At 37.0% G+C, this 23,557-nt stretch overlaps 1 protein-coding gene across 1 annotated transcript in view; it reads left to right on the top strand.

Annotated features, from left to right (window-relative positions):
* Window positions 1-23,557, top strand: part of LOC127442514 (potassium/sodium hyperpolarization-activated cyclic nucleotide-gated channel 2-like) — an 86,524-nt gene that overhangs the window by 16,997 nt on the left and 45,970 nt on the right. The window contains exon 4 of the mRNA XM_051700615.1: window positions 8,451-8,612. Coding sequence (XP_051556575.1) covers window positions 8,451-8,612 — 162 coding nt within the window. The remainder of the gene's footprint in view (window positions 1-8,450; window positions 8,613-23,557) is intronic.

Genomic DNA, 23,557 nt, shown 5'->3' with positions numbered 1-23,557 from the left:
GAATAAAGTCATTGTATTATTAAAATAAAGTCGTAATATTATGAGATTAAGGCCATAGCATTGTGAGATTAAAGTCATAAAATTACGAAAATAAAGTCATAATATTATTGAAGTCGTAAGATTTACGAGAATAAAGTTGTAATACTATTAGAATAAAGTTGCATTATTACAAGATTAAAGTCGTAGCATTACGAGATTAAATTAATAAAATTACAAGAATAAAGTCGTAATATAATATTACAGTTGTAAAAATTACCGGCATTATATCATTGTATTATTACATATTTAATATTATTAGATTAAAATTTTAATATTATTAGAATACATTTGCAATATTTAAGATTAAAGTAAAAAAATTATGAGAATAAAGTCATAAAATTATGAGATTTTTTCCCCCCACATATTATTAAAGTAAATATTACTGGTATGACTTTATTCTCAAAATGTTGAAATATTTTTTTAAAATATTTCTACGTTGTACTAAAATGCCATTGTAGGATAGAGTCGCCTTGAAGTGAAGTGTTTGATCATTTATTACAGTGTTTTTTTTTTTTTTTTTCCTCCCCAATTTGGAATGCCCAATTCCCAATGATCTCTAAGTCCTCGTGGTGGCGTAGTGACTCGCCTCAATCCGGGTGACGGAGGATGAATCTCAGTAGTCTTCACGTCTGAGACCGTCAATCCGCGCATCTTATCACGAGGCTTGTTGAGCACGTTACCGCTGAGACCTAGCATGTGTTGAGGCTAAACGCTATTCTCCGCGGCATCCACGCACAACTCACCACGTGCCCCACCGAGAGCGAGAACCACACATTATAGCGACCACGAGGATATTACCTCATGTGACTCTACCCACCCTAGCAACCAGGCCAATTGGTTGCTTAGGAAGCCTGACTGGAGTCACTCAGCATGCCCTGGATTCGAACTTGCGACTCCAGGTGTGGTAGTCAGCGTCAGCTACCCAGGCCCCCCATTTATTACAGTGTACAATGTAGTGGCAACAATAACTAAGCCATTCATTGGTTGATTAAAATTGCTCTGTTTTTTTCACAATTCTGACCCCCAGAATCCCATCAGCAAAGTTGTCTCAACCAATGGCCTGAGTTTGGGGCGGAACTATCTGTTTGTTTGACCAATGAAAGATGGGGGGAGTGTTTGGGGAAACATGTTTGAAAACAGTGTTATTTCCGCAGTTTCTGCATATACATTATCAAATTTTTTAGAAACTGTATATAAGATTCTTAAATTGAGCTACATGTTTTATGTGGTTCTTTGAAAAGTTCTTGATGTTCCATTATAAGTTCTTCAGATTAGTATATTGGTTTCTGGTTTCTTTAAAGAAGCAGTATAGTAGAGAATTAAAATTTCTAACATAAGACTTTAAAGTACATGGTCATTTGATTTGTTCACGGAGTTCTAGCAACATTTTGCTGTCACAGCCTCTTGTAAACTGGTGTACTGTGACCAGGGCTGTTGTTAGGGTGGTAGAACTAGCACCTGGCCCCGCCTCAGTGGGCCTCTTGGAACCCCCTTCACCCCAGAGGGCGAGCACTCCAGAAGGGGCTCCGGCTGTGAAGGCCCAGAATGTGACTCGGAGACTCACTCATGCGTTGATTAGGAGTCTGATTAAGTGTCGCACTGCGGAGCTCTGTTCTGAACAATGTTTTCTCTCACCTGAAGTCGTGATTTCCGAGTCAGTCAAATAAGTAAAAAAGAAAACAATTGTTGCATCAGTAAGTGTTTAGAATAGTTTTGTTTTGCCAAACCATAGTCTGCAATCTATGTAGATCCATGCATGTAAATAATGTTAACAAAGGCACTGAATGACTTTGGATTCTTTTTGAATGTACGATAAACTAACTGAACTTATTTAACTGCCAACATGTTACGTAGTATTTCATAAATTGACTCAAGTGTGTCAGATGAAATTCAATACAAACTATTATAGGCCACTTTAGTATGAAGTTTTAAGTAAATACTGTACAATACTAGTACAACAGCATGTAAAACATGGTAAAAATAATTAATGTGCTTGTTTTCCCTCATTAATAATCAATTGCTTCTTATTCAAGTTCCTCACAATTATTTCAGATACTGTAGGTTGCAGTAATCTAGTTATTTATTTATTGGTTTGGGTTAAAGGAATAGTTCATCCAAAAATGAAAATTCTGTCATCATTTAGAATTCAGTGTTGGGTGTAATCAAATTACAAAGTAATCAAATTGCGTTTTAGTACAAAAAGTAGTGTAGTGCATTACATTTCTAATTCTTGTAATATGATTACAGTTACTGACTTTCAGTTAAGTTAATTACTTTTAATTACTTAAATTGGGTTACACACATTTCTGAAATAATATTATATATGTAGAAAACATTATTTAAAGGGATAGTTCACCTAAAAATGAGAATTCAGTAATTGTTCATTCGCCCCTCTGTTGTTATAACCCCATATGACTTTTTCTTAACACAAAGGGAGAAATTGTGAAAAAATGTTGTGCTCAGTGATGTCATTCAATGGCAGTTTATGGTGACCACCTCTTAAAGCTTTAAAAGGACATAAAAGTATAATTCAGAAGTCTAATAAATTATTCCATGAGACTCATGATTGTTATGAAAGCATATGATAAGGTTTGTTGTGAAACAAATTTAAATCGGATGTATTATTTAGTCAAAATGTTCACTGACCGTTGATCTCCTGTGCGCATTCATGAGTCTGCACGCAAACTTTAAAGCTCTTTGAACAAGAGCAACAGTAGTTACGCAGCACGTGCGAGATGGGGCGTTTCGCTTCAACAGGACCACCAGCGATATTAACAACAGAAAACACAACATGGTTGCACACAAACCAGAGAACAGAATTTACAAACATGTCTGAAGAGTTTGTAGTGGAAGAATAGATGAATTTCTATGTCTTCAATCAAAAAGTGTGATGGAGGATGCTGAAGGTTGCTACCAGTATCGCTGCTCCCTATACGCATATTACACAGTCTGCGTAGGGCATCAACTCCCTAGGGGGGCACCATCTTACCTAAGGGGGCACCAGAAACTCCACCGGCTGCCCTTACTCGCACATTATAGCTTATTCAAGGACCTGAAAACAGTCGTGGAACACAGACAATTGCCTCGCACTTGCACCATGCAGCGCATTATGGACCAGTGCCAGTTAATAGCATACAGAGTTACCGGTGTTCTGAAATATTCAGTTTCTGAGATTTTCGGTTGCACTGGGTGGAGCATACATGAATATTCACAAGTTTCCTGTTTCATGTTAAAGCGACTTTGAAAATATTAGTGCATGCACAATCTATAAATTATTGTGAAAAGATGAACAGTTCAGCTTAAATTCGTTTGATGCTGAAATGTAATTACCTTTCCGAAAACATAGTTGTGACGAGGAGGAGGGCGTGGCTGGGCAGTGAGAGTGCACGGCTGGCGCTGAATCAGCTGATCAGCGGGAGAGCAAGATAAAGGGTAGCCGGAGACGCCGGTTAGTGAGAGAGAGATGCACGCGGTGCTGTGTGTGTCGTTGTTTTATGTTTGTTTTATGTTGAGTTTTGCATTAAAACTTTATGTTGACTGTTCAGCCGGTTCCTGCCGCCTCCTTGCCCACCTTTACCTGTTACAGTGGTGCCGAAACCCGGGAGGGAGGAGGGATGTGCTGCCGCGGCCATCTGCCTGGGGACAGAGGGGTCACTGCCAGCTGCCGAGAGCTGGGGGAACCGCTACCGTCCGCTGAGAAGGGGAGGTGCGGTTCCATCCGCCAGGAGTCGGAGGGCTCGCTGCCGTCCGCTGGGGGAGGAGCAAGCTGTCGTCCGCCAGAGGGCAGAGGAGCGCTTGAGGACTGGGCAACAGCATGTCCGGGGACCGCCGAGCAAGTTTTTCTCTCACCTCTTTCTTTCTCTCTTGCTCGCCCTTTCCTTCTCCCCACGCCTCTCCTCGTCTCTCCTCCAGGTTCCCAGGAGGCGGGGTGGACCACCGGCTGACAGAACAGCCGGAAGGGCAGCATCTCCCCTCCAGAGATAGGTCAGTAAATCTAGAGGGGGAGTAGGTCAGTCTGGTTGGCGCCCCGGCCTGAATTGGGCGGGGGAGGAGTGTGACTAGGAGGAGGGAATGGCCGGGCCATGAGGGTGCATGGCCGGCGCTGAATCAGCTGATCAGCAAGAGAGTGAGATAAAGGGGAGCCTGAGACGCCAGTTAGAGAGAGAGAGAGAGAGAGACGCATGCACTGCTGTGTGTGTGTGTGTCCTTGTTTTATGTTTGTTTTATGTTGAGTTTTGCATTAAAACTTTATATTGACTGTGTGGCCGGTTCCCGCCTCCTCCTTGCCCAACTTTACCTGTTACAATAGTTTAGATGAATTGTAATCCAAGCAGGCACTATTATTGTCAGTGTCGCTTTAACACGAAATAGGACACTCATGAATATTCATGTACTATTCTCCACCCAGTGCAACTGAAAATCTTAGAAACTGAATATTTCAGAACACCAGGCACGACGGCAAATATAGAAACCAAGCAATCGACGGAATGTCGCAGCTGCTTAACAGAGGAAAGATCACTTTTATTGTGTGTCGTTTGGCTTCTGAGTAGGAGACAGTGTGACTGTAGCTACCTTCAGCCCATTCTCTGTTTGATGGAGGACTCCGTTGAAATGGATCTATTCTTCCACTACAAACTCTTCAGACTTGTTTGTAATTTCTGTTCTCTGATTTGTGTGCAGCCATGTTGTGTTTTCTGTTGTTAATATCGCTGGTAGTCCTTTTGAAGCAAAACAAAATGAGTTTTCACTTGAATGCCCCATCTCGTGCATGCTGCGCTAGTACCGTTGCTCTCGTGCAAAGAGCTCTAAAGATCACGTGCAGACACATGAACGCGCACAGGAGAATAACTGTCGGTAACATTTTTACTAAATAATACGTTAGATTTTGGTTTGTCTTGCACCAAACCTTATTGTATGCTTTCATAACAATCTGGAGTCTCATGGAATAGTTTATTAGACTTTGAAGGTTGAAGAGGTGGTCACCATAAACTGCCATTTAATGACATCACTGAGCAAATTGTTTTCACAATTTCTCCCTTTGTGTTAAGAAAAAGAAAGAAAGTCATATGGGGTTACAGCAACACAGGGGTGAGTAAACAATTGCTGGATTTTCATTTTTAGGTGAACTAATTCTTTAATATGTACTTCTGTTTCTGTTTTGTAACAGCTGAAGGGCATGTGCCCCCAAAGTGTCAATTTACTATAGGAAAGGTATAGACATATTTTGAATTTATTGAGCAGAAAAACAAGAAGTGTGTTTAAGAAAGTAACTTAAAAGTAATTAGTAATGTGATTACGTTTTCAGTGAAGTAATTAGAAAAGTCTGATTACAATTTGAGTAGTAATTGGTAATTTCTATTAAATTACTTTTTTTGAGTAACTTACTCAACACTGTTTATAATGTATATATTGAAAGTAGATGGGGACTGAGTCTGCCAAGCTTCTAAATGAAAAAAAAAAAGAAGTGAAAGTGTCACAAAATTGATCCATAGGACTCAGGTGCTGTAAGTTGTTATTCACTGATCATTGTACACCCTGTTAAAGATCTAAAATAGACTACAAACGTTTTATGGACTACAAAAATGGAACTTAAAGTTTGGTCTGTTCCTCACACAAAGCTATCATATGGCTTCTGAAGACTTGGAATATAGTGCACGAGTCATATGGACCACTTTTATGATACTTTTATTGTGCTTCTTTGTCATTTTAAATCTTGAACATGTGGAAAGTGCTGCAAGGACATTCTTCAAAAATGCACCTTTTGTGTTCCACAAACAAAATAAACACATACAGGTTTGGAACAACCTGAGGGTGAGTATTTGATGTCAGAACTTCAATTTTTTGAAGTTGTACTATCCCTTTCATGTGACTGATGGAGGTGAATGTTCAGTTGAACCGACCATATGAGGCTCACAGTGTCCGTAGGGCATGAAGCAAGCATCTCGCTGTGTAGTTGTGCTGACTGATGGGCAGCAATGAGCAGTAACAAATCTCCACTGTCTGACGGCCATTTAATGTAGAAGATGTTCGATGCGGCTCATTAATCAAGCTGGGTTTTCAGGGCTTAAGTCAATGTTTCTAGAGCGAACAAGTCAATAGAAAAGCCTTGAGAACTTGACCCAAGCACAAAGTTTTGTTTTCGTATTGTCTGGTGGAAAGCAGTGTTGGGGAATGTTACTTTTAAAAGTGACATGTTACATTATTGCATTACTCCTAATAAAATTAGCAAATCACTGTATGCTTGCATCGTTAGGGGCCGTTCACACTGAATGCATTTTGATGTCCGTTTGCACTGTTTTTTTATTGTTTTTCTATGTAAACAAACAATGTGCCAAGCAGACATTTTTGACTGTTGTGCCGTTTATTCAGTGTCTTGCAAAGTAGCACTGTTTTTTTTAGATTCCCTTTAAAGTTCAAAACGCATCTCCAGACCCTGGGTTGTTGTGCTGAGCCTAGCTTTTTTTTAGCACAAGAACTCATTTGGTATATGAATGTTCGCTTTAAATAAGAGAGTAACATGTTAGATACTTTAGTGTAACTTACTCTACTCTCTCCTCCAGATTGGAAATGCTGTACTTGGCTTGCAGGTTTTTTCCCCTCAGATTAGTTTGCATGTAACGTCTAAATCACTATAGCCTGTGCCGCTTGCAGTGTGGACAGATTTGCTGATTATAATGGAAGCAATTTGTTGCACTGTCCCACGAAATTTGCAATGTAGACATGTCACACACACATAACTACTATATAAATTAAAGGATTAGTTCACCCAAAAATGAAAATTCAGTAATTGTTTACTCACCCCTGTGTTTTTATAACCCTAGATGACTTTCTTTCTTTTTCATAACACAAAGGGAGTAACTGTGAAATTTTGTGCTCAGTGAAGTCATACAATGGCAGTTTATGGTGACTACCTCTTTAAAAGGTCACAAAAGTATAATTCAGAAGTCTAATAAATTATTCCATGAGACTCATGATTGTTATGAAAGCATACGATAAGGTTTGATGTAAAACAATTCCGAAATCAAATGTATTATTTAGTGAAAATGTTCACTGACCGTTGATCTCCTGTGCACGTTCATGATAGGGAACGAGAGCAACAGTTCGTGGAGCCCCCTCGCAACATTGGGGCACTCAGGCGAAATCTCATTTTGTTTATCTAAAAAACAGGTCCTCCACAGGGATAGCGGCAACAGAACACAACACAACTGCACACAAAACAGAGAACAGAACTTACTAAACATGTCTGAAGAGTTTGTAGTCCAAGAATTGATGCATTTCTATGCCCAACCTTATTTTTTTGAATGGAGTATTCGGAACTCAAACAGAAACATAGAAGAGGCTACAGGCAGCCACAGTCACACCGTGTCCTAAACTCACAGTAAACGACATGCGATAAAAGGTATCTTTTCTATGGCAATTATACTTTTTGTCCTAACCAGCAGTGATGAGCGACGGTACATTCTATCGATCGCTTGTTTTCTATTTTCGTTATTGTGCGGGTAACTCCGTCCACTGCGAACTGGCAGTGGTCCAAAAACTTTCAAAAAAATAAGGCTGGGCATAGAAATTCATCCATTCTTCAACTACAAACTCTTCAGACATGTTTAGTAAGTTCTGTTCTCTGTTTTGTGTGCGGCTGTGTTGTGTTCTGTTGTCACTATCGCTGTGGAGGATCTGTTTTTAGATAAACAAACAAATTTAGCTTGAACGCCCCAATGTCACGAAGGGGCTGTGTGAACTGTTGCTCTCATGCCCTATCACGAACGCACACAGGAGATCAAGGGTCAGAGAACATTTTCATTAAATATTAAATTAGATTTTGGTTTGTTTCTCACCAAACCTTATCGTATGCTTTCATAACAATCATGAGTCTCATGGAATAATTTATTAGACTTCTGAATTTTGTGTTCTTTTGTAGCTTGAAGAGGTGGTCACCATAAACTGTCATTGTATGACTTCACTGAGCACAGTGTTCTTAAACATTTTCTCCCTTTGTGTTAAGAAAAAGAAAGTCATCTAGGGTTATAACAACACAGGGGTGAGTAAACAATGACTACAATTTTATTTTTGGGTGAACTAATCTTTTAAATATAAAATATAGTTGCAAGTAGGGCTGGACGATTAATCAGAAGTGTGCTCTTTGGGACGCACCTATAGTAATCTGATTCAAAACAGTCTGAAGGTCTGTGCCCAGTTTGGTGGTTGTAGCTTGAAAACCCAAAGAATTGTTAGAGTCAGAAATGTTGGTATTTGTTTAGGGATTTTGGAAAAACCCTAATCGGCTTTAAGTGTAGAGCAGTATGTTATTTCACCTCCACTTTAATTGTGCTGTCATGAACATAGTTTTTTCACATAAGTTACACTAAGCAAATGTTCACTTTGGTTTGCAAATGTTGTTTTTCCTCTCACAGATCTTCCACATGACCTATGACCTGGCGAGTGCAGTGATGAGGATAATTAACCTGATCGCGATGATGTTGTTGCTGTGTCACTGGGATGGGTGTCTACAGTTCCTGGTGCCCATGCTGCAAGACTTCCCCTCAGACTGCTGGGTATCCCTCAACAAGATGGTGGTACGTTTTATCGTCAAGACGAGTGCACTTTCTTTAACATTCATGATTACAAAGACGCAGTCTGCCGAGCCAGCACACCGCATGTTATCACAGAACAAAACAGCACCCTGCAGAGCCAATATTAAGAAAATTGGTTCACAACAGTCACAAAGCGAACGTCCAAATGGATAATTTAATTGAGAGAAATTGGATTCTGTTAACCAGAGTCTTGTTACAGATATTATATCTGATTCATATTGACCAGCTGAATTAAGGATCCCTGTTGGTGACTGTTGGATTCAGACATTGCTTGTAACAATTGATAACATGTTTATTGAATGTACCTGAGTAAAATTGTATTGCTTTTCATAACTCAGAAGACTTACAGTACAGTTCTCAGTTGTTTCATTTAAGTATCAACCTTATCTCTGATGTTTCTCCTAAGGAGAATTAAAAAGGCACAAATGAGCCAATTGTTGACATACAGTAATGTATAGAGTTATAAAATGAATGTGGATAGCACAGCTCAGATAACTTTATGAGAAATGTTTGAGTTCATATTGAAATCTCTCATAGGATAGGAAAAATCAAAAATCGAGATCTCTATACTATCTCAAATATTTCTGCTAGACAGCAACAAGATTAAATTGAGATCAAATGAAGATTTTTGCTTTAGTCTCAGCTGTTTCTTCAATTTTTTCACGTGTCTCAACAATGTCTCAAACTGTGCTCAGATTTGCCAAGATATCATAGTGTGCAATTAAAAGTCAAGATATCTCACTTTGATAACACTTTATAATACCTTTCATTAACAAATCCTTAACAAATCATTAACAAACATTATATAATGCTTAACAGATCATTAGTTAATGTATGGTCAAATCTTTCAAAATATGAGATAACAAGATAATGATTTGTTAATGTACATTTGAACACTAACAAATGTCAATAAACTTTATCAAAAATTAGCTCATGAACTTTTTTACATTTACTTGTTTTCAGAAACTATTAGTATTTTTTACCACTTTAAACACTATTCATGTTTACAAATTATTCATACATTTTTAAAACACTTGTAAATGTAAAAAAAGGTGCATGAGCTCATTTATTAATCATTTTTGAAAACATTTTATGGCATCTGTAAGCATTCAAATGTACGTTAACAAATGATCTGTTAATTATTATATAAGGTTTGTAAAAAAACGTTTGTAGATGTTAAAAAGTGCACAGCCATATAGGAATAACAGTTAAATAAAAGTATTTTAATTTACATTTAACTAATGATCTTTTAAGCATAATATAATGTTTGTTAAATTCATTAATTAACATGAACTATGAAAGCTGTAGAGTGGCAATTAAAAAAGAATGAAGAAATAAATGATCAATCTATTAATTTAAAAATAAAAACGTGAATAAATAAACCAATTTATAAATGGGCAAATAAATAGACACATTTAAATGTGTTTATTAAATTCATGTTTAAAAACTGAATTATATTTAACAATACAATTGTGCATTAATAAATTGTGTATTTAATATATGTTTAAAATGCAATTTAATGTAACAATAAAATAGCACATTAAAAAGTCATTTTTAAATTCACCTTTTAAATTGCATTTAAAAAAGCATTTTGCAATTGCTTTTCTTCATTTATTTGCCAATTGCTTTTCTTTATCTATTTTCCAATGGCTTTCCTTTTTCATTTTACTTTGGCTTTTCTTTATCCATTTGACAATCAAGTTTAAAAATGCCATTGGGCAGTTGACACGTGGGAGCAACCAATGAACGTTTGACTCAGTTTTAAGGCACACCCCCTCTCCCACATCCCACTCGAAGTAGACGTAAGACGACCTGTCAATGGATGGCTATTGATAGAGGTTTATAGTCGATCAAGCCCACGCAATAGAAATGGATGCAAGACGTATCAGAAGTTAATGGTCATTTGTTGGAGCGTGGCCCTCCCTGAACGTGCACAGTGGTACTTGTCCAGGAACCGGTAACTGTACCGGTAACTGCGATGCCGTCAACAGAACCATTCCGTGCCACTGACTGAAAGCACGTGGCAGCCATGCTCGCACTCCAACGACGTGAGGTACCGAGCCTCAGCGGCCACCAGATCCTACCTGAAGCAAACGTTTCTCTCTGCGGCCACACCTTCCCTAATCTGCTCCTATCAAATGGTTCGGGGAGGGCCTCACTCTGCATTTAACTGCAGCAGTTACAAATGACCATTAACTTCTGATATGCCTCGCATCCGTTTCTTTTGCGTGGGCTTCATAGACCACATAAACCTCTATCAATAGCCATCCAATGACAGGCCGTCTTTCATCTCCTTTGAGTGGGACGTGGGAGAGGGGGTGTGTCTTAAAACTGAGTCGAAAGTTCATTGGTTGCTCCCACATGTCAACTGTCCAAAGGCATTTTTAAAATTGATTGTCAAATAGATAAAGAAAAGCCAAAGTAAAACGATAAAGAAAAGCAGTTGGCAAATGCTTTTTAAAAATGCAATTTCAATAAAAAAGAAAAAATCCCACACACAATCTTAGCTTGCAAAGATTATTACAAAATTGATTTATGGCAATGTTTCAGTCACATGACCTCAGGCATTTACAAACACAAAGTGCAATAGAGTGCAACAGTCTGGTTCTGGAAGTAAAAATCCCATTAATTTATCCCATAAACGAATAGATTTTCAATGATAACTTATAAACCTTAAAGACAGACCTACCATGAGCTCCGAGGTTGTTCATCGATTGTATATGCTTCCGTTGAAGCCATCCATCTGTGTTATCTCAACTTCATTGTTTAAAAATCGTGTTTGATAGTGGAATTCATGGTAAACAACTACATTACCCATACAGCAGAGAAAGATCGACCAATCAGAGAACCGTGTCCAATGAAGCCCGTGAAACGTGGCTCAGAGCGACCGCACGCTCCCATGACATATTGTGAATGATGTAATCGAGTCGGTCTCCCATCACCCTTAAACTACTTATATATTTGTACATATCGGGATATTTTGCAATAAATGTAAAATATATTGTTTCTATACTTATAATCAACAACCTAAAATCAATAGTTTTATATATTCCCATTGTTTTTGATTCTATTACATAATTTGCAGTGCTTCATGGGACTGTAGTCCGTGCCCTCATGAAAGACAATAAGTACACATCCTTGTACCTTTGTCTTTATGTGTGATTTTCAAATAATTTTTTGCCTCAAAACAAAGTTTGTAATGTTGTGAATCACCTCGGAGCTGGTTGGTTTGGTTCATGGCTCACAACTCTTTTGTGAAGGATTTTATTAAAAGTCTATGGAAGAAATGAATGGGGAAAATACTTCTGGAATACAGTGGGCAGTCTCTGTTGCGCTCTATAGCATAACATTTTAAATACGTCATAACCAATCAGCGCATCTGATGACCGTGACGTAACATAACCAATGACAATCAATTTAATAGAGGACCTCTTGAAAACACCTATAAATACAGAAAAAAGAAACATATACATCACATATATGCACATGCACATATACATACTGTATTATAAATTACTTATAAAAACTGAAAGACCCATGACATTATATACATATCCTTTTTTTTGTATATATATATATATATATATATATACATTCAGCTATACATTCAGTATATCTACAGCATCACATTAACAAGATTTCATCATTAAGTCCCATCAGTTATAAGATTTGAAGTGTGTAGATCCAATAAATCTCACGTCTCTGTAAAATCAATTCAATGTTGCCACCAATATTGGCATCTTAACACACTCAGTGCCATAAAAACGCAAAGAGGAGACATCATGATTGAATTCAACAAAATGACTTGCAACAGGGTAATTTAGATCTTTTCGCCTGATTGAAGTCTTACGTTCACTAATTCGTTGTTTTAACTGACGTGATGATTTACCCACATATCCAAGACCACAAGGACAATGAATCAAATACACAACTTGGGTAGAAGAACAGGTGATAAAGTTAATTTAATACATTTTACCAGTTCGTGGATGATGTAAAAGTATTATTACACTGTGTGCAATTACCACATCGATAGTTCCCATTTGGGATCGGACTAAACTGTCTCTGAGATGGTGTGGAAACCTTACTACAGAATTGGGCATGGACTAAAAGATCTTTTACATTTTTTGCCCGTTTTGCCAATAAGAGGAGGGTGCTGGAATAAAGCATTTCGCTCTGGATCAGGGGCCATATTCACAAAACATCTTATGGCTAAAAGTAGCTCCTAACTTGCCGATTTAGGCGAAACTCCTAATTTTAGAACTCCTAAATTTTTGTTCTGAGAGTATTTCACAAAGCGTTTAGCACTAAAACCAGCTCCTAAATCTGTGAAAAGTTAGGGGTAGTCAAGAGGACTCCTAAGTCACTAAGACCAAATCATAAACAATCCTAAAATGGCTGTTGCCGGCAATCCGTCTCGGAACGTAAACATTTTAGAAACATTTCACGATAATGAGCTTTTAAAAAGGTATCGCCTTAATTGCGAGGGTATTATGAGTGTAGTAGAGCTAGTCAGGGATGCAGTCACTTCACCAACAAATAGAAACAACCCAGTAACACCGGAGATCAAGGTTCCCTTTAATTATGTCCTTTTTTTCATGTACAAGTTGGGCAAGAAGTAACAGCTGTTCTTGCGTACAGTTTGGTTTTCTTTTACGTTTGCACAACATCTTACTATCAGCCATGATTATTCTAGTTAATTAAAGGCTACTTATATGCATATCTGCTAATTGTTTACGAGATGCAGACATGTAAGAGGCTGACAATTATCTGAACATATACTTGTTTAATTAGTGACAGCCTACATTTAAAATCTTTATTTGAATATGGCAACATGATACCTCGTTCTACAATATTTCTATGATTAAATCACTGACAGAGACCTATCAGCCAATCACTGTGGGCATAGTTAGTAAGCTTGTTGACATCATCCATAGCAACGAGGTCAACCCCGCCCTTTCTCTTAGCTTAAGATTTCTCCCCATTCCTTACTAAAAGTTGGTCTCAGCAGCTTTGTGAATAGTTTTTAAGAGGAAACGCTTACCTAAGAACTTTTACTGCTCTTTAGGAGAACTCTTAGTGGTAAGATTAAATGTTTTGTGAATACGGCCCCAGATGTGTGTTTTGAAAATGGATCTTCTACAATAAGACATCGGTAAATATGTCATAGTAAAAGAAAATGTTTTTTTTTTTGTCCTTCTTTGTATTTGATTTAAGTAAATCAGAGTGTGTTTTATGAAGAGCTGTCCTAAATGCTTCTTCAGTCCAATCAGGTGGGTAACCCCGTTTTTTTTCATTATCTCGGACTTATCAATAAAATCTGAATCCGAGTGACATCCTCATCAATCTATAAAATTGACTTTTAGGAAGACCCTTTTTTAGGAGAGTAGGGTGAAAACTGGAGGCAAGCAAAAGAGTATTCCGGTCAGTGTCTTTTGTAAATAAAGTAGTAATCAGAAAATATTTCTGAAATCACATGTCAAGAAAATGGACACGTACCGAACTTACTTCCAAATTCTCCACAAAACCATTCAGAAGTTTTACAAAATCATGAACTTTGCTAAGATCCCCCACAAAAATACAAAATACATCATCAATGTATCTACAGTATACCATATCAAGATGTATGAAAGGAAAGGAATAACATTATACATTAACACATAACACTGCTCAAAAAACCCCACAACCAAATTAGCATAATTAGGGGCAAAAATCTATCCTATTACCATCCCGTTCAACTGTAAATAAAAATCATAATCAAAACTAAAATAATTATATTTCAAAACATGTGAAGCCATATCTTTTAGAAATTCTGAAGGTAGAATCGCATCTCTTTGGCCAGAAAAATAATGGTTTACCCCCCTCATGAGAGATATTTGTATACAAACTAGTGATGTCCAAGGTGAGTAACAAAGATGTCTCAGATAAACCATGTAGATCAGTTGTAATTTATTATATGTATATGTGCTTGTGTATATACAGTTGTGCTCAAAAGTTTGCATACCCTGGCAGAAATTGTGAAATTTTAGCATTGATTTTGAAAATATGACTGATCATGCATTTATTTAAGGATAGTGATCATATGAAGCCATTTATTATCACATAGTTTTTGGCTCCTTTTTAAATCATAATGATAACAGAAATCACCCAAATGGCCCTGATCAAAAGTTTACATACCCTTGAATATTTGGCCTTGTTACAGACACACAAGGTGACACACACAGGTTTAAATGGCAATTTAAAGGTTAATTTCCCACACCTGTGGCTTTTTAAATTGCAATTATTGTCTGTGTATAAATAGTCAATGAGTTTGTTAGCTCTCACGTGGATGCACTGAGCAGGTTAGATACTGAGCCATGGGGAGCAGAAAAGAACTGTCAAAAGACCTGCGTAACAAGGTAATGGAACTTTATAAAGATGGAAAAGGATATAAAAAGATATCCAAAGCCTTGAAAATGCCAGTCAGTACTGTTCAATCACTTATAAAGAAGTGGAAAATTCGGGGATCTCTTGATACCAAGCCAAGGTCAGGTAGACCAAGAAAGATTTCAGCCACAACTGCCAGAGGAATTGTTCAGGATACAAAGGAAAACCCACAGGTAACCTCAGGAGGAATTACAGGCTGCTCTGGAAAAAGACGGTGTGGTTGTTTCAAGGAGCACAAAAATGAGCTGCATGGTCGAGTTGCCAGAAAGAAGCCAGTGCCACAAAAAAGCCCGGTTACAATATGCCCAACAACACCTTGACACACCTCACAGCTTCTGGCACACTAATTTGGAGTGATGAGACCAAAATAGAGCTTTATGGTCTCAACCATAAGCACTATGTTTGGAGAGGGGTCAACAAGGCCTATAGTGAAAAGAATACCACTGTGAAGCATGGTGGTGGCTCACTGATGTTTTGGGGGTGTGTGAGCTCTAAAGGCATGGGGAATCTTGTGAAAATAGATGGCAAGATAAATGCAGCATGTTATCAGGAAATACTGGCAGACAATTTGCATTCTTCTGCATGAAATCTGCGCATGGGATGCACTTGGACTTTCCAGCATGACAATGACCCTAAGCACAAGGCCAAGTTGTCCCTCCAGTGGTTACAGCAGAAAAAGGTGAAGGTTCTGGAGTGGCCATCACAGTCTCCTGACCTTAATATCATCGAGCCACTCTGGGGAGATCTCAAACGTGCGGTTCATGCAAGACGACCAAAGACTTTGCATGACCTGGAGGCATTTTGCCAAGATGAATGGGCAGCTATACCACCTGCAAGAATTTGGGGCCTTATAGACAACTATTACAAAAGACTGCACGCTGTCATTGATGCTAAAGGGGGCAATACACAGTATTAAGAACTAAGGGTATGCAGACTTTTGAACAGGGGTCATTTCATTTTTTTCATTGTTGCCATGTTTTGTTTTATGATTGTGCCATTCTGTTATAACCTACAGTTGAATATGAATCCCATAAGAAATAAAAGAAATGTGTTTTCTTTAAAAATGGTACATATATTACCAATTCTCCAAGGGTATGCAAACTTTTGAGCACAAATGTATGTGATGTATATGTTTCTTTTTTCTGTATTTATAGGTGTTTTCTAGAGGTCCTCTATTTAATTGATTGTCATTGGTTATGTTACGTCATGTTCATCAGATGCACTGATTGGTTATGATGTATTTTAAACTTGGTGCTATTGCACTTTGTGTTTTTAAATGCCTGACGAAGGTCGTGTGACCGAAACGTTGCCATAAATACATTTTGTAATACTCTTTGCAAGCTAAGATGGTGTGCGGGATTTTGTCTTTTTTATTGACTTTGCTGCAGCTTGTGTCCTACGCACCTATCTATTACTTTTCAGGTGTGCGAGGTTAGTTGTTCATTAAAAATGCAATTTAAAAGTAGCATTTAAAAATGACTTATTAAGGTGCTATTTTATTGTTACATTTAATTGCATTTTAAACAAATTAAAAACACAATTTATTAATGCCCAATTTAATTGTTAAATATAATGACATTTTTAAATGTGAATTAAATAAACACATTTAAATGTGTTTATTTATCCACTTTTTATTTTCAAAATTTATAGATTGATCTTTTATTTCTTCATTCTTTTTTAATTGGTACTCTGCGGATTCCATAATGAGCAAGCGCATTATCTAAAATTTCTAGCTATTTGAATATACATTAACTAATGATCTGTTACATTACATTATATAATGTTTGTTAATGGTTTATTAATGAAAGTTAGTATAAAGTGTTACCAGCATTTCTCATTAAATTCTTCCAAGATAAAATTTTCTGAGCTATGATATCCTTATTATTTTTTTTATCCCCTTTTCTCCCCAATTTGGAATGCCCAATTCCCACTACTTAGTAGGTCCTCGTGGTGGTGCAGTTACTCACCTCAATCCGGGTGGCAGAGTACAATCTCAGTGGCTACTGCTTCTGAGACCGTCAATCTGCGCATCTTATCATGTGGGTCATTGTGCATGGCACCGTGTGGAGCCACTGTGTGGAGGCTCATGCTACTCTCCACGATCCACGCACAACTTACCACGCACCCCATTGAGAGCGAGAACCCCTAATCGTGACCACGAGGAGGTTACCCCATGTGACTCTAACCTCCCTAGAAACCAGACCAATTTGGTTGCTTAGGACACCTGGCTGGAGTCACTCAGTACACCCTGGATTTGAACTCGTGCCTCCAGGGGTGGCAGTATGCTATCCTTATTAATTTTATTGCTTTATACTGTAATTGTTAATTTGTGTGTGTTTTTATTTCTCCTATAGAATTTTCGCACAAACATCTGAAACAAAGTTGATACTTAAATAAAGTTTTTCTTTGTCTTTATTTTCAGGAGAAACATCTAAGAAGTATGAGACTTAAGCAAAAGTCTTTATTGACTCTCAGTTTTATCTCACTGGTGTCTAGGACAAGTAAATTATATATTAAATTAATCCCCTTTGTGTTTTCTTTCTTGTTAAGACAGAAAGTGAGGATTTATAGAGCAAATATATATCCCCAATTTGACACTCAATCGAGTTTAATCTCAATGGAGTGATTGTCTCCACTCAAGTTTTTGTTGTTTTGTTATCTTTTTGTCTCATTGAGTTTTTCACTCTGCCACTGACTATCAGTTTGTACAGCATCAGTCTATTGAAGTGTGTGATGAAACTCAGCGTAGGAGTGTGTGTTGTTGCTTAGAGCTGGGCTGTTTGGGGTGGGTAAGATGAGACAGGGTGATGGCACTGGAGATAAAAGTGTGTGTGTGTGTGTGTGTGTGTGCGTGCGTGCGTGTACATGTAAAGGTTTAGAGACATGCCAAAGCAGCTGCGCTCTTTGTACATCCCTCAAACAGACATGAAAGAACCTGTTTAGAGGGCCAGACACACACACACACACACACACACACACACACACACACACACACACACACAGATACAAACACACCGCTCATTCCAAAAAACATTGGGATAGTTCATCCAAAAATGATCATTTAAGCAAATTAAGGGGCTGTTCAGACGTGTTATTGCGGTAAAAAAAAAAAAAGCTATCAAATATTGTTTTTATTTACTGTAGCATTTCTACAATCTTTTACTGTTAAAATTAAGGAAATTTTTTACAGTTGGTGTCTTAAAAACCCAGCGCTACTGCGTGAGATGCTGAAAAAAACAACAAAAAAAAAAAAAAACAGCGAGATGTGGTGCTACAATCAGAGACATCCTTCTCGTGCATGTTTACACTGGAATTTTTTTTAAAACAGCTCTGATGGATGCAAAATCTCTTTCGGCATAAACGTCCCCTAACTCCATTTAGTTTCCATATAGCATGAGGAGAAGATTATGACAAAATTTGAATTTTTTGGTTTACCATCCCAGCCTCTAGATACTTAATTGTAAATTCGGAAGCAGTCTTACAACATCTTAAATGCGTTATGATAGCCGTCTTGATAACTTATAACCAGGGTTGGGAGGGTTACTTTTATTTTATTACTTTTATTTTTATACATTTGCCATGTTGTAAAATGTAATTTGTAATGTATTCTGTTAGATTACAATCAGATCTTACATGCACATTTATCTTTAATTACAGTAAAGATGTAGTTCACTCAAACATTTAAATTAAGTATCTAAATACTTTGGATTACTACTTTTTTTTACTTGTTCTTTACAATAAACAAGAGAATAACATGTAAAAAAATCTGCCAGTACACTTATCTGAAAAAAGCTTAAAATCTTATACAGTGCAGCTTCTCAAGTAAATGCAATTTTTTTATTTATTAGATTTTATTTTTTACAGCAAACTATGCAAAAATTGTTATTAAGAGTAAGATTTTTGCAGTACATCTTTGGCCTAATATCAAAGGTCTTACTAGAGGAAGAAAATAAAATATAGATGTGGATCTAACGTGGATTTTCTTAATACAATTCATTTTAAAATATAATTGTGCCTGTTGACAGGTGCATGTTAGGGCTATAAATAGATTTTTTGCTTGGCATAAAGCTTAATGTTCACATAACAATCTACACAATGGTGCACAATATGGTATTGATGGTATAGACTTTTGCAGAATTAGAGCGCCTCTCATTTGTTTAATAAATATTATGGCTTATTTTGTCTTTTTTTTTTTAATCTACATTACTTGCTGTATTAGTAACTTACTGTAGTACTCTCTGTTCAGTTTAGCATTTTTTACTATATTTAACCCCATTTCACAGATATTCCTCATTAACCGGCACAGAAAATGCAAGAAAGAAAGAAAGAATAAAAAAGTGCAGTGATGATGTTACTCGTGACATTAAGGTCTTCATCCCTCTAGAGATCAGAGAGTGATGAAGAGAGACAGAAAACAAGAGATGAGAGTGAGGTAGAAAGAGAAGAGAGAGGAATTATGTAAACATATGCTGATGAAAGGGACATTTCAGGTCCATTGAGCTCTGATCAGAGCACAAGAACAAATCTGACAAAGAAAGTATCGAATTCTGCTCCCTAGTTCGGTAGTAAGTACACTACCAAGGGAGTCAGCAATTTCTTACATTACTACTGAAAAATCAGTGTGTTTTGCTTTTCTCATGAAGCAAATACTGATGGATCATCAGTATAATGACTCATTGGGGGTCTGTACACTCTCAACAGTACACAAGAAACATATATAATATGCTAATGTGTTTGTTGCTAGCTAGCAACAAGCCGCAAGGTTCAATATAGTTATTTGAACAGATCAAATTTAAGTTAGGTTAACTCAGTTTATGTTTTCAACATACAAAGTATTTGAGGAGAGTAGTGGAAGGGATTTTGATTCATCATAGTGACTCAAGTCTTTTGATTCCGTTTACCAAAAAGATTAGTTAATTGATCATTTCGGCACATTACACCTTTGTGCCAATAGATGGCGCCAAATGACCGTCTTAACATTTTTAACGAGAGTCATTCACGACCATTCAAATTATCATTGATTAAAATTTGCATGTCTACAATTCTACTAAGAGACTTCAGCACTGCTGAGTGTTAAAGCATCATAAGCGTTCATCTTGAGCTCTTGTGCAACTGCTGAGTAAGACGTTTTATCAACCTATAAAAAAAAAAAAAGACAACAATTCTAGCCTAAATAAATAATTATGAGTTTTAATAACGTCCGTATGTCATTGTAATGTGTGGTCATCACTCACTTATGGTCATAAATCATCCGGCCCCTTTTTTTTGTTGAATGAGATTGGCAAACTGAACGTACAACATGCAGCTGCTCCTCTTGTTCAGTCGAACAGCAGATCCTTATTTATGAACGAGATGACTGATTCATTCATTTTGGTACATTCAGTTCATTCATGAACGAGATGACCAGTTCATTGAAGGGACGTGTTCATTCAGTGGAAATAAAAAAAAAAACAACACATGGAATTTGCATGTTTACAAATGTACGAAGACTAGAGGTAGGCCATATATCGGTTTTACCGATTAATTGGTGCTGATAGTTGCTTTTTGGAACTACCGATATTTTTTTAAAATTTTTTATTTCTCCGTGTTCCTCTGAAAATAACTTTTTTTAAATTGAAGTGAGGGCATACAAAGACAAATGTGACCATATGAAAATGTCCCTCGTCAACACATACTTTGTTTCTCCAACTTTATAATGTGAATAATAATAATAATATATAGGCTATAAAAAGCTTAATTTGGTAAATATTAAATATAGAGCATTGTAATGGAGCCAAGTCTACGTCATTTCAAAATAAAAGTCCCGGGTGTATTTCAGGCATTTTTAGTGTTAAAAGTCCCATGTTATGCACCAAATCTTTATTTTTTTTATTATTATTATTGGGATTTTGGTTGAAAAATAAACTACATCTGGGATTGTATTCATTTTGGAGTCTGACCTCTATGTCTGTGCTGACTAAGAAAATGTTGTAAAATACTATGAATCGATTTTAAAAACTATTGGACGATTAATCGGTTATCGGCCTTTTCCACCACCTACAGTTGCAATCGAAATTATTCAACCCCCCCAAGACAGTAAGGATTTACAAAGGTAAGCTTTTCTGATGACCCAGAATTTTTACATCTAAATCAGTTGAGTGACACATTCAAAGTCATAGTGTGAATATGTAACCTAATATTTCTAAATAGCAGGATTTTTTTAAAATACAGCCATGTCATAATTATTCAACCCCTATTGCATGTAGCCGTTTCTTCAATATGTAAGGCTACACAAGTAATTGTTTTAAAACAAAATTAAGTCATCAATCTGCAATGGCACTTATTTAAGTTTTACAATTTAAGTTTAGCGTTGTAAGCAAAAATTTATTTCTATGCAAAAAAATGCAATTAAAAATAAGCTGTCTCAAAAGCTAATAGAGGAGATGATTTCATTACACAAGAAAGGTCATGGCTAAAAGTACATTTCCAAGGCACTTCAATTTCCAATAGACAAAGTTGGCAGCACCATTCATACATTTTTTAAATATGGTACAACAGCAACCTTCTTGGGGTGTCAAAGAAAGCAAAATTTCACCAAGGGAAATGTTGACTTGAATATTCAAGAAGTAAGTAGGAAAGACCTGTGGAGTCCTGGAAGAAGGTTTTATAGACGTATGACACTAAACTGAAAATGAGTTGTAGACCCATGGGTCAGCAGTACATCTGGAGTAAGATGACAAGGTGATGACAAGAACAACACCATCCCCACAGTCAAGCATGGAGGTGCGTCAGTCCTGTTATGGGGCTGCAGGAAACGGCTATCCTGACTATGTGACTGACCCCATAGATTCTTTCAGGTATCAGGCCATTTTGGCATGAAAAATGTGATGCCTTCAGTGTGTAAATTGAAGCAAGACAATAACACCAAGGATACTTCCAAGTTGTCCAAATTCTGGTTCAGGGATAGATCGTGGAATATCCTTAAATGGCCCTTTCAGTCCATCATTAAAATCCCATTGCAAACCTTTGTTGGGATTACAAGGAAGCAGTGGCAGCACAGAAACCAAAGAATGTCAATGAGCTGGAAGATTTTGCTCATGAGAAATGTGTAAAAGTTCTAATAGAGAGGTGTCCGAAGCCTGAGAACACTTACCTGAAACATTTATTTGCCGTTATTAAGGATAAAGGATGCTCCACAAATGATTGACTTTGGGGGTTGAATACTTTTGATATGACATTTGTGGAGAGAATTAGTTATTTTTTATTTTAAAATGTGGGTAAACTGAACTCTTTGTTCTCAAAATCACTCAAATGTGTATTAAAAACTTACTTTGACTGTTTATTGAGGTTTTAGTTGATGTGTTTTAATTCACATCACCAGAATGTATTGCTGGTCAGGGGGATTGAATAATTTTAATCGCAACTGTAAGTTATTGGTATCGTCAAAATCCACTATCGGTCGACCTCTAATGAAGACACTTTAAAAATAGAGTTTGAACACCATAACAGTTTAAACCACAAATGGCAGGTCTTATTTTTCCTATATTTGGTCAAATGCTGGTCTTAACTTTTACCAAGTCATAGAAAAAGTTCAAGAAAAGCCTAAATATCTTGCACTGTGCACCAAAGCACATTTCCATTCATAATTCAAGTTATTTTAACTGTATGGTCTTCAGTCATTTTTACATATTCATAAATTGGGGATTATGTTTTGTGCATACCTATAAACTTGTCTTAGTGCATTTCACCACTTTCTCTCCTTGTTGAACGCAATTGACTCACATGCCAAACTGAACGAACGACTTGTCTCCTCTCGTTCAGTCAGTCAGTAGATCTTCGTTCACGAATGAGATGACTGAGCGATTCATTCATGAACAAGATTTCTCATCTCGTTCAAACTCAAATGACCGACTTGACTGGTTCAGTGAAGGGGTTTATTCGTACAGCGAATCAAACCGATGAAATGCTTTTACAGCCCGCACTCGAATGATATTGGCTTGTTCTATAGTCAGTCTTTACAGGCATGAAAAACAGTAGAGCTCATTGGCTTTGAAAGGGAGAGACGTCAGTGAACGAGAAATATGAGTCAGTGTATGGAGGTGAACAACAAAGATTCGTTCACTTAAAAGATTAATTCAAAAAGACAGATACGTTAACAAACAAAGGATCACTAGAGTAGAGCCTACATTTTTATTTCATATCAAAGAAACAAATTTTCTTTGTGTGGAAGTAATGTCCACTATTGAATTAAATTAACCCAACAAATTTTTCCCCGTGTATCACGGCAGTTCTGAGGTCAAATGTCCACTTTCTGCCGCTAAAAGTGAGTTAAATGTTCTCCCTAACTAGGTTAATTCTCTATTGGGTTTTAAATCAACAAAACCGACCTCTCTACCCTAAACATTGAACCTAAACCTAACTGATAGTGTTGAAAAGCAAATGTGAGATGAAAAACACAATTGCTGAATAAACCCAGGGCCGGAGTGGGATTCATAGTCAGGAGGGATGTCATGTCCAAGTCAGCC

The sequence above is a fragment of the Myxocyprinus asiaticus genome, chromosome 6 (assembly GCF_019703515.2).
Source record: "Myxocyprinus asiaticus isolate MX2 ecotype Aquarium Trade chromosome 6, UBuf_Myxa_2, whole genome shotgun sequence".
Classification (NCBI taxonomy): domain Eukaryota; kingdom Metazoa; phylum Chordata; class Actinopteri; order Cypriniformes; family Catostomidae; genus Myxocyprinus; species Myxocyprinus asiaticus.
This window is presented reverse-complemented; position numbering and strand designations above follow the sequence as displayed.